This window comes from Xenopus tropicalis, chromosome 2, assembly GCF_000004195.4.
Source record: "Xenopus tropicalis strain Nigerian chromosome 2, UCB_Xtro_10.0, whole genome shotgun sequence".
Taxonomy (NCBI): domain Eukaryota; kingdom Metazoa; phylum Chordata; class Amphibia; order Anura; family Pipidae; genus Xenopus; species Xenopus tropicalis.
In genome coordinates this window covers 90,766,341-90,779,098 of record NC_030678.2, presented here as the reverse complement: position 1 = coordinate 90,779,098, position 12,758 = coordinate 90,766,341, and the positions used below count along the sequence as shown (strand labels likewise).

Below are 12,758 nucleotides of genomic sequence, written 5' to 3'. Positions count from 1 at the left end.
CTTGCATAGCTTCATCCCCTAAAGCCACATCTTGAGAGACCTCACCCTGACCAAGGCTAGTAATAGGTGTTGGCAAGGGCCTTCCAGGTTTCTCATGGAGCCTCTCAGTGAGACGCCTATCAATTTTGATGAACTGGATAAAGGAGCTTAGGTCCTCTGGTGCATCAACTCTTGCAAGCTCGTCCTTGATTATATCTGTCAAGCCCCTCCTGAAATGGAAGCTTTGCGCAGTCTCATTCCAGGAGGTATCTGCCACCCACCGCCTGAAACTAGCGGCATACTCTGCCACAGTCCCCCGCCCCTGGGACAAACCAAGTAAGGCAGCTTCAGCTGTGGCCACACGGTTTGGGTCATCGAAGATAACCGCCATGGCCGCTAGAAACCCATTAAAATCAGACAACAAGGGGCTTTGTTGTTCAATAAAGGGAGAAGCCCAATTTAAAGCTTCCCCAGACAAAAGTGTCAGGATCAGCCCCACTCTATGGGAATCAGTAGAATACTGCTGGGGTTGCAGCTGAAAAATTAGCCTGTGTAACATGGCTGCTGAACCTGTGCTTGCAGACTAGACATAGCTTGAAACATTGATGCAAATTGTTGAGACAAATCCGCAATAGCTTGACTGGTCTCAGCTGGATCCATTTTATGGCCAGTTCAATATGTTATAAGGCAAAAGTTACACTATTACTGGATCCCCTTGCTTGAGACCCAAAACAAAGTAACAAGTCTGACGCCTTGCCAGCAGGATAGCTGCTAGGCTGATTTGGAAACAATTGTAACAACACACACAGCTCGGCTCCTGGGTGCAGCTGCTGGCTTACAAACAGAGTAACAAGTCTGTAACTTGTTGGCAGCATAGGCAAAAGCTGCTAGGCAAACATTTTGAAACTATTGACTACTCACAGCTCAGCTCCCAGGTAATGCTGAAAGTTTGCAAAGGTACTAGGTGTGTGAGAGATTTGATTGAACTGGCAAAGGGGAGTGCACGCAGGGGGTTTAAGAAACCTATGCCTGACTCTGATAGGCTGCGTGGCCAATGCATGTTAACTCATTCCTCACCAGCTAGCCAACAACTCACCCTGCAATCCTAACTGATCATTAGTTCAGTTTTTGTTAGGTTCAGTTTGAGGTTGGGTTGGTTAATCCAATTAGAGATAGCCAGGAGGCAGTTAGAGATTTGACTCTCAGTTTCAACTGTTAACGAAGGGGTTGAAAAATAAATTTGGATATCATCGGCATACAGGTGATATTTAAAGCTGAATGAATGGATAAGATCTCCCAAAGACAGCGTGTAGAGGGAGAACAATCAATGATAGAAGAGAGCAGGGTCAAGAAGGTGGGAAGGGGTTAAACTTAGGAAAAACTTCACTGACCCCCAACAAACTGAATGAGTTAGCACATTAATTAATGAATATATGAACTGCTTGTTATAGAGTAACATCAGCTATTTATATTGCACAAACAAGGGGCATGACCAAAAACATTTTGGGACTGCATGCTTGTGTTCATGCCTTACAAAAGCCTGTGCAGAAGGCATGTGCAGAAGGCTCTCCACTTCGACTACAGTAGTCAAAGTAATGAGAGACCTGAACAGGAAGTGGGGGTGGAGCTTCACGCTGAACAAAGAAGGAGAGGAATCGAGCAGCTTGTAACTCAGGAACCAGGTCAGAGAGAATGAAGGGACAAAGGCAGACAATTCTGGGATGCTATTTAGAGTAATTTTAATAATAGAAAAAAAAGGTTTACTTATTCTTTTAGAAATGGAAGATATGCAAATGATGATCAAAAGTTTATTTGGGAGGGAATATTGTGCCATCTTTCTGATTAAAGTAAATGATTAAAGGAACAGTAACACCAAAAAATTCAAGTGTATAAAAGAAATTCCGATATAATGTACTGCTGCCCTGCACTGGTACAACTGGGGTGTTTGCCTCAGGAACACTACTATGGTTTATATAAAGAATGCAGCTGTGTAGCCACGGGGGCAGCCATTCAAAGGAGAAAAGGCACAGGCACTTAGCAGATAACGGATAAGCTCTGTAGAATACAATAGTGTTTTATCTGTTATCTACTATGTAACCTGTGCCTTTTCTCCTTTTTTCCAGCTTGAATGGCTGCCCCCGTGGCTACACAGCAGCTTATTTATATAAACTATAGTAGAGTTACTGTAGCAAACACACAACTTTTACCAGTGCAGGGCAACCGTACATTATATTTCTTTTACTTTAAAAGAAATATACTGTTCCTTTAAGTAGGTAGAAGAGGAAAATAGGAAATACCACGTGGAACATTTAAAAAGCAATATTTGCAAGCAGTGCATGTCTTTAACAGTAGTGTGTACTACAAGGTATTACTGTACTCCAGGTGAGGCCTTTGTAAGCTTATTAACACAATTATGCCTTGCTTTAAAGTGAACTGACATTAAAAACTACTCTTCAAAATATGAATGTATATAAAAAGTTACCTAGGTCATATTGATAGTTTTTCGCTGATAGACCTGCTTTTGTAAGTAATTGTTACTTGAAGTTCCTAAACCTGACTGTTTTGCCAACCCGATAACCTGTCCCTTCTCAGCCTGTCAGTTATAGCTTCTAATGCTAACAGACTCCTGCTGCACAAATATGGCAGCCCCCTTATAGAGGAACATGGGGAATTAGATAGGTAATGTAAAAGCATTGAGCAAATACTATATGTAGCATGCAAAGATGTTTGATAATTTTTTATATAAAAAAAAGTTTAAATTTCTGGTCTTAGTATCTCTTTAAATAAATTCTTCTTGCAAAAAGATTGAATAAAAGATTTTTCAACTGGCTTTGACCAGTGCATTCCAGATGTTAATCCTCAAGACCTGTATGTGCTACGTATTATAGGCAGCTGGTTTTAGACAACATACTTCTGATTCAAGTCAATTAGGAATGCACCAAATCCAGGATTCAGATCAGGATTGGCCAAGATTCAGCCTTTTTCAGCAGGAATCGGAGCCAGGCCTATCCACATGCCTGGAATTTGAATCCTTAAAGGACATGTAAAGCCTACATTTGCCTACAATGTATATCAGTTGGGCACATCAACCCAACGCAAATGGCATTATTTGTACTGCATTTATCCCATCCATTTGCCAGCACCATCACATTCCTAAAGCAAATAATAGCTTTCACCCTGTGGCCATTTTTCCTCTGATACATAATCAGTTACATTTAAATCTGCAAACAGCCTACACACACAAAGGTACATTTCATCAAGAATACAGGCTCACACAGGCAGAACTGTCTCTGATAAAAGTTCTGCTTTGTTTAAGCTGAGTTCAGGAGAGAAAGTTAGGAGAAAAAAACTGAAGCAGACAGCTGAGTTTCTATGGGAACTAGCAATGCCATCTCTTTACTGGCTGCTAGACTGGAGGGCGTGTTTAGTAATCTGAGCTTAGAACAACTGAGCATGCCTATAAACCAGAAGTCAAAGCAAAGTCCTGAGGGGGAGGGGGGGAGGCTACAGGAGAAGAAGGAAATCTACATGATTAAGGGGATGTTGCAGCCTTACTATTAACCTCTGGACAGCCAGTGTGGCCAAATCCTTCATAAAGAATTCAAGGTTCGCGAGATCTCAAAATAATGGATTCAGGGCATCCCTAAAGTCAGTGCTAACAGCTATTTACCCCAGGGTGATGCTCCACTCTAAAAAAAATACACCAGCCCTGGGTACTTTACAGCAGAGTATGCACCTGCCATCTCATACTCTGTTCCCAGGACTTCCTTATGATTACTCAACCTGGGTGCATGCACAGTACAGAATTTAGTGAAGTTGTTCTATAGTGCAACATGTGAAGGGAATGCCTGGGAAATTGGAAGAGAGTGACAACTAAGCTCCCTACTGTTAGAAGCCAGCCTAGGGCCCCTAACTGTAGGAATGCCAGCCCAGGTTGGCATCTAGAAGCAATGAGGGCACCAAACAAACTGGAACCCCCGGTTTTTTATTTATTTATTTTACTTTATTCTCCTTTAAATTGTAAGAATGGTTTTTGTATTGCACTGGATAACAGAACAATTACTCAGATTCCGATAGGTGTTTTTACTTCCCACACTAAAAAAGACTACAGAAAATACCTATTATAGACTGAAAAAAATCCAATCCAAGAAATGGTTTATAAAGATCAATACACAAAGAAGCATGATCTGATATTGAAATAGAATCCATTCGTTCTACAGAAAACAACTGATTATTGCACACCCCAAACAATAATATCAAAATCTAAAGGAATAAGAACATCAATTTACCTATAATGTACTCAGTTACTATATCTCAGGGAAGTAAACTCCCATTCCGCTAGGTGAATCCAGTCACAACCCTGATTGTCCGGCACACGTAAAGTTAATCTCATGAGCGAAGTCTCGCTGTGACGTAATGCGTCGGGCCTTACGCACTATATAAAGCAGACTCTGACTTCTCGCGATCTCTTCCCATCTCCCAACATGGCGGTGAGTCTCAGATGTGGAAGCTTTTGCGCCGGGGAATTTAATCTGTCGCCATCAATTTCATAGGCGCGTCTCTATTAAATATACTTATGTAGATCGTATGCTGGCAAATCTGTTCGCTCGATGATCTAGTTATTGTAGCGGCCCGTTTACACTGACAGATTGTTGGAGGATCATTCTGGGCCGGGTGTATACAGCCATAACTGTGTATGCCGTGTATGTCTAGCATATAAGGATCTTTAGAATATGCATAACTGTTTTGGTACACGGTCTGTTATGTTTAGCGTCGACTGTCTGCTCTTATTTGCTGAGCTGCTACGACTTGTTTTATATGACTGCGCCTAGTAACAGGCAAATGTGTGACTTTTAGGCAGGCTGAATCATTAAAATATTGATATGTATGTAGGAGTTTTAAGCACGTTGTGTTGTCGGACAGTATGGGACTCTGGTATCCTTGGTGGTTGGTCAGTGTGTCTGCCTGTTACACCTAACTTGATTGTATAGTGTGTGCTTTTATAAACCTCATAGTAAATCCAGGGGACTTATTAAAATACTTGAATCTTTTCACTGCTTTTTTTCATGTAGACGTTTAGAGGAATGTGGTAATGTTACCTTGGCCTGTAAAATAATGTGTTCTTGGTTATGGGAGGAATTGGGAACTCCTTAAATAAAATACAAGGAAATGTAATATTACAAACTGAAAGCCCCTAGTAGTTTGTGACCTTATGGAAGTTATTCCCTGCTTACTGTCCTGTTGACATCTTTCAAATACATTAAATGAATATTTAGCCTGCTAGTTGACATTATTGTGAACTGTTAAGCCTGTATGAAAGCTGAATTGCAATATCAGTGTAGCAGGCATTTAAGATACAATATATGCCAAAGTATTTGGCTGACTATTTGACCAAATCTAATCTTTTTAAATCTTGGAAAAATTGACCGTTTGCATCTCACTTCCACTCATCCTGCCTCTTAAATTTACATTTCTTTTAGGGTTTGGAGTTCGTTCTGCCCTATTCTTAATATTCAGCCAAATTCTGGATTCATGTATCCCTAATAATTTTTCTTCCCTTCCTCCAGGACAAATCTGACAAAGAGAACCCTATGCGTGAGCTGCGGATTCGTAAGCTCTGCTTGAATATCTGTGTTGGTGAGAGTGGTGACAGACTGACCCGGGCAGCCAAGGTGCTGGAGCAGCTCACCGGGCAGACTCCTGTCTTCTCTAAAGGTAAAGAAACCATCACTTTAATTCTTTTTTTAAATGATACTGTCAGTGATATGTCCCAACATGCCTTCAATAGTAGCTTGCCATCTCATTTACTGTAGATGTCGCTATTGAGCACTGTTACTGCAAGTAACTAAAATTGCAGGCCTTTTACCAATTTTGTCTCCCTTCTGTTCATATGACTGTGCTGTAAATTACCCCTTTTTTTTAAGAGCTTATACATATGGCACCCCTGTAGCATGTGTATTGCCGCAAGGCTATGTGAGAAAATCTATATAGAAGTTTAATAAATACAGCTGAACTGTTGACTTCATATCAGATGGATGTCTAATAGGGAAAACTTTTCAACAAAATCATTTGTTTCTTGGGATTGCTATTTTGTTTGGTGTTATAACCTGTTGACCTAAGTGCATGATTCTTTTCCAGCTGCCCCTTTGTTAGATCTGATACATTTAGCAAAGCTGTGCTCTTACAATAGCAATTTGTTTTGCAGCCCGTTACACAGTGAGGTCTTTTGGCATAAGAAGAAATGAGAAAATTGCCGTACATTGTACAGTACGTGGAGCCAAAGCAGAAGAGATCCTGGAAAAGGGCTTGAAGGTAGGATCCTTGCTAACTTAGTTGCTTGCCTTAACTGAAACCACTGAATTCTACACAACATACCTTTACAACTTGGCTGAAGTGCGCTTAAAATGGCGTAAAACTTGGTTTAGTTTCATATCTGCAGCACAAGTCCGCAATATGGAACTTCATGCTGTTGCAGACCTTGTTTTGTTTGCATGTAACACTGTAGGCACCCAGTGCACTTCAAGCAGTCTGGGTTTAAGTCAACTGTTTGGTGGATTCTTGGACACTTCACCATTTCAGTTGTTGTCCTGCTTTGTAGTGCTATACCCAATGTGTCATACTGGGTAAAACTAAGGCTGAAAAACAGTGTAAGAAGCTGTGTAAAATGGCACACTTGTCAAGGGGTGTGTTTTATGCCACTCTATATTTGCATTTCATGTCATTCATGCCACTACAAACCTCGTATAATGTATTAAAGCCAATGGAAAAAAAATTCAAGCGTCAAGTTTCAGCAGAAGTAAAGAAGTAAAAAAAAAAAATGAATTATGTATTTTCCAGTTTTCAATGGGCAGCTTACATTTACACCAGATTTTGGGGAATGCATTTTCTGAAGATCAATACATAGCTTGATAAAAAAAGACAATTTATGTAGTGATGACTGGAATTGTTTGGTGTATTTGGTCACTGGATATGATAAAAGGCCCCTTGACCTTGGTACAGGGGCATAGCCTAAAGATAGAAGCAGAATCAGCTGTAAGACCATAATTTGTATGCTCCAAAGCGCCAATTATCACATTCACTTTGGACCTGTTGATATGGGATATCGGTCCTTCATAAAATTCTGTATAGTAGTGAAATGTCAGTAATGATAGATTCGACTGTTCAGATATGTAGTTCTAAACTTTTAAGAAGGCAGAAAGTTTCGATTATTGGTGAGGCTACATGATACCTCAGGGTTGTGCTCTTGCAGAAGAATACACTGGCCCAATATATATTCTGAACAAGAGGAGTTTTTACACATCTGTATGATCACAAGCAGGTAGCATTTCCACCTTTCGAAAAATGTAACTGGCTGGTGACTTAAAGGGGCTGCACAGCACCTCATAGGTGAGACAAAGTAGTAAACGGGTGGGTCCATTACTGCATGGATATGCCTGGGTTGATTCTGATTTGGAACTGGAGTTGACTGGGCCTTAAGTGGGCAGAGATGCATCTTAATGGTATTACAAATTTTCCAGCAGTGTACTTGACGGTGAGTATGTAATACCAGCTATGGCTGTTAAATACTGGCCAGGTGGCAACACTACATGGAGGTCTGCTTCCTTTTTAGACTGAGTATTGCATATTTGTTATCCTGCATAAATTAGTGGACAATGTTCTTGTAATTTATAAAAGGTTCCTTAATGATTTTTATTCTCTCTAGGTCAGGGAATATGAATTGAGAAAAAACAACTTTTCTGACACAGGGAACTTCGGTTTTGGTATCCAGGAACACATTGACTTGGGGATTAAATATGACCCAAGCATTGGTATCTATGGATTGGACTTCTATGTGGTATGTGCATCTTGGTAACAGCTTTTTAAGTATATCTAAATCTTGCCATACATATCTAAATTCTGGCTGGATGGTTTGGCTGATTCTTGTGGTTTAAAACCTGGGCATAAAGGTGACCATACACGGGCAGATTATAGCTGCCGATTCAAAGTCTTATTTGGTAGGTTATTTGCCAGTTTATGGGCACCCCTGATGGGCATACCAGACAGATTTTGACTAAAATTGTCCACATCTCGATGGGCATGTTTGTTTTTTCCATTGGATTGGGGATCTGATCATCGATGCAGTCCTCGGCCCACCAGCTCCTATGCCTGCTGGTTTAATTTGATTGTTTGGCCCAAGGGTCAGTCTATCAAATAAGCTAGATATCGCCCACCTTAAGGGTCAAGGGGAAGATCCATTCATTTGGCAACCTTTTGCTGTGTATGGCCACCTTAAATTTTGACAGTCCATCTTAAAATCCTGTTCAGTCAGTCTAAATGGCAACTTACCTGCAGATTCGCCATCTATGCATGTAGATGAGGCATCTGCAGAGGTAAGTGGGCAGTTGCTGCTCCTAAACCGTCTGCTAGTTTAAGATAGAGGCCAAAATAAACAAAAGGGTACTATAGCCAAATTAATCACTATAACCCATGTTTAACATTAGCCGCATAGGGCTTATCAGAGAAAATAGCTCTGTGGTAGCTTGCTTTCCCTAGCTTCTACCTCCTTTCCTAGTTTTACAGATGCAGCCGTTTTATGCTTGCCTTTTGCCGGTTTTAGCTGAACTGTGTAACCGTACCAACACTAAAGTCTCATGTAAAAAGCTAGGTTTGTGTTTCCACTCTTATGGTGAAGATAGATGGGGTGATTAGTTGCTGTGATTTAAAAAAAAAAAAAAAAAAAAAAAAAAGTTGCAGTGACCAATTCCGCTACTAAAGTAGATGTGACTTGTAGCTGTGTTGGTACCTTTGCATGCAGTGATTTTCATATTTGAAGAATGGGTAACATTGCAGTAATTAGTTGCCGTGGCTGGGCAATTAGTCAATGCATCTAGCTTTTTAAAAAAAAAAATTGCAGCAGCTAATTTCCCAGTCTGTCTTTGCCCTTAGAGAAGGGGGGGGCAAAGTCACTGGGAGCAGTGAAACTGACAAGCACTTGTACTTGACATTTTCAGCCTGACACAAGCATTAAGGGTCTGAATATGTTCAGTAATAGGGCTGTCTAACATATGCTAAAAGTGAATTTAGAGGCCCAATGGTGGTTTCAGGTACACTAGTTTGTAGGGGGAAATATGACTTTTTGGTAAAAAAAAGTTCTAGAGAGTGCTATGGTGCCTGCAATGGAAGGGAGCTCCTGGTGGTCATTTAGGTAGTAATACAAAAGAAAATTACAGCACTTGCATTATACGCATATGAAGCATAATGAGCCACACATGACACATAATTAGGGAGCTGGTAAATTTGACCATTCAGTGCATGCATGTAATCAAAGATTGCTACCTTCTGGTGTGGGGTGTTTAGTGCTCTGTAGAAGCATTTATTAGTCAAAATAGTATTGTTTACCCTTATTGGAGTGCTGGCTTTATTAGAAAAAATATCCTGTAAGTTTATATAGTGAATAATGTCCGTATTTTATAACGGGGTACAAGTCACTAAGCATTCAGTGCTTTTAGTACAGGTAAAGGAACAGGGAGTGCATTTATTATAATACACATTTTGTTTAGTCATGTGACAAATTATAATGGATGGCATCAAGCACAGTTGTTGGATATATAATTTACAGGATTTCCATGGCTCTTGTGTATTGTATCCTTCTAATAAAGAGCCATTAATATTCTGTAACAATTTAAAAAAGTGGTTCTCAACCTTCCTAAAGCAGCGACTCTTTAATACAGTTCCTCATTTTGTGGTGACCCCCAACCATAGAGGAGCGGTGTCTCTGTTCCTAGGACCATCGGAAATGTGTTTTCCGATGGTCTTAGGTGAGACCCCTTTGAAAGGGTTGTTCGACCCTCAAAGTGGTCCCAACCCACTGGTTGAGAACCACTGATTTAAAGGATATTACTGAATATTCATGGCTCTTGTTTATTATAAGGATATAATACACAGAATATCCTGTAAGTTAACTCCTTAACGGTGCTTAGTGATGTGCTCCGTTACAATCAAGCCCAGCGATGTATTCTGTCACATGACTTGCTGAAACTTGTGAATTACAATAATGTACTCCTTGTTGTGAAAAAATATATTTAGAAGTCACCATGGAGTTCTGTGACCTGCATGAAAACCTTGTGCTTGTATTTGGTCAAGAAGCTCCTTGGTGACTTATTTTATAATAAAATACTATAAGGGTTTAGCTTTCCATTTTTATTCCCCCCCCCCTTTTTTTTTTTTTTTTTTTTTTTGTAACTATTTGCAATTGAAAGCATTAAGTCTCTAAAGTGCGACGAATGTACCCCCTCCTAAAGAAGTGGTAGGTCAAGGGAGCGTTATACCAATATTGCCCACTTTAGTAAGATTTGCTAAGAGTATATTCGCATGTTAGCAGCAGTGTTAGAGGTGAAGCTCCAGATCCCTTAGTATATATAAATAGTGAAAGGGAGGGAAGGAATGTGTACTTCATGCTTTATAGCTGTGTTCTTAAACATTGAGTTGACAGTGCACAATTACTGCAATGACTGTAATGAAATGCAAACTTGTCAGCCTTGATTTTTAAATAATTTTTTACCAAATTTAATATTCACAGGTTCTTGGCCGACCAGGATTTAGCATTGCCGACAAAAAACGCAAGAGAGGCACAATTGGAGCAAAGCACCGTATTGGAAAAGAGGAGGCAATGCGCTGGTTCCAGCAAAAGGTAAACTTTCAGGAACATGCAAGAATGCACAAATAAGTTGGAAACACTGGTTTATGTACTAATACTCTACCAATCCCTAGCTGTTCTTGAGTTCCAGCTCATAAGACAGTTGGTAATTCCCTGGAAGGCACAGGGTATGAAAGTGGTTTAGATTCAGGTCAAATGCTCGGCTATTTTGCTGCAGAATAAACTGCACTTCTTTTGACTTTGAACCTGGGACAAATGCAATATTAATTTTTGTTTGTTGCCCGCTTCATCAGTCTCTTGAAGACTGGACAGAAGTATTGTGCATAATGGACAGTTTGTGTATTTTATAATGAAGATTCAAAAGTGTGACAATCCCCCTGTGCAATCTTCTTGTCCATTACATAAGAGACTGTCCGCATTAGATTCATGTGTCTAATGTTAGATTTAATGTTTGTACAACAGGAGCAATTCTGCTCTTATTGGAGTGACCTACATAATTATGTCCCTCAACTCCATGCTTCTTGTGCTCCTTCAGAATGAGGAGGGTTTGCATTGCTAATGCAGAGCACTATTGCCCTATCTGCACTGGCCCTGGTAACCTGTGGGCTGCTGCTGCTGCCGCCTGAGGCAGTTTTTTTTTGCAAAATCCAGTCTGTGCATAGGCAAAACTAGTGCCTGTCAGTGCAATTATACCTTGGGGCAAATGTAAGCAGATTTTCTTTTCAACGCAGGCGGAGAAATAGCTTGGTGTGGCAATAGCCTTATTGCTTGCCTTTCCACTGAGGGAATCTTCTTTTGTTAACCAACCAGGTTGGGGTAGAAATTTACCATGGGGAAAAAAGGAAAAGCTGCACTCCTTTCTCTAAAAAAAAAAAAAAAAAAACATGATTATAACATGATTGGCTACTTGGAAACAAACAACCAGACGTTGATTAAACCCTTCATCATAAGTTGGTGTAAAAATTACCCAACTGTAGAGCAACAGAACAAAGTAAAATGGGGGGTAAAAAAACACACTAACAATTTAGACAATATTAAAGATTCCTAGAATACAAGTATGGGACCTATTATCCTAAATGATCGGGACCTGGGGATTTTTTGGAAATCAGCTGGGGCTCATTTTAAGTAATACTTCTGATTAATATGGGTATAGGACTTGTTATCCAAAATGCTTAGAACCTGTGGTTGTCTACTAAAAAAACAAAAAAATTTTAAATAAACAAATAGGATTGTTTTGCTGCCAATACGGATTAATTATATTTTAGGATTAAGTACAAGTACTGTTATTACATGTTAAAATTTTAAATTTGATTAAAATTGAGTATATGGGGCATTGTCTTCCTGCAGTTTGGAGCTTTCTGAATGAGTTTCTGGATAACTGATCCCATACCTGTATCATCTACACTGTGCTAAAAGCTCATTTTAAGGAACAAAAGTATTTTAACCAAAATCGGACAACTGTTTCCTTTATGGGAAAGAGAGGAAATAAAATATGGTAGTATTTTAAGAAAATGAGAATTTAGGCCTCCAGGTTGCAGGGTGAGGTTTTTTTTTCTACTCATGCTCAGTGGTAGTTGCATAAGTGTTTGTGATTTCACTAAAATTGGGTTCGGGAGGCAATAAAATTGCTTAGTGTGCAATGGGAAAAACTGTTCCGATATACAAAGTCCCCTGATCAACTGTCCTAAAACGACCCCAGTCACTAACCTATAAGTAAAACTTATAGGGTAGGTGTAGGTACACAGTATATGTAGGTGTAGGTACACAGTATATATACACATGGATTCTGTATAGCTTTAAAATATCTTTCTTTAAGCAGTTGTTTAATAGTGTTTTGTTTTTTTTTTGTTTTTTTTCAGTACGATGGCATAATTCTCCCTGGCAAGTGAGCTGGTTCAGTCTCAGAAAAAAATCAATAAAACTTTTCTGATAAAATTCATTTGTGTGTTTTTTTTTCCTCATCTCTTTTGCTGGAGTTTAAGGGCTCATCCAAGATTCAGAAATAGTCTCTTGTCTAGAGTAACTTCAGGGCTGTGCTATACACATGTAATGATTGTTTCCAATGTTGAATATATTTCAGAAAGCCACCACTAGTAAGTTATAACTTTTACTCACTTACATGACACTCAACCCCCCCCCCCCC

At 39.7% G+C, this 12,758-nt stretch overlaps 1 protein-coding gene across 2 annotated transcripts; it reads left to right on the top strand.

Moving 5' to 3' along the window:
- Positions 1–4,450: 4,450 nt before the first annotated feature.
- On the top strand, positions 4,451–12,554 carry rpl11 (ribosomal protein L11). Of its 2 annotated transcripts, none has more exons than XM_012956992.1 (6): positions 4,451–4,532; positions 5,547–5,694; positions 6,185–6,291; positions 7,682–7,813; positions 10,538–10,648; positions 12,475–12,554. In XM_012956992.1, the coding sequence occupies exons 2-6, from the start codon at positions 5,571–5,573 to the stop codon at positions 12,502–12,504; spliced, it is 504 nt and encodes a 167-aa protein (XP_012812446.1). In that variant the 5' UTR covers positions 4,451–4,532; positions 5,547–5,570; the 3' UTR covers positions 12,505–12,554.
- The last annotated feature ends 204 nt before the right edge of the window (positions 12,555–12,758 follow it).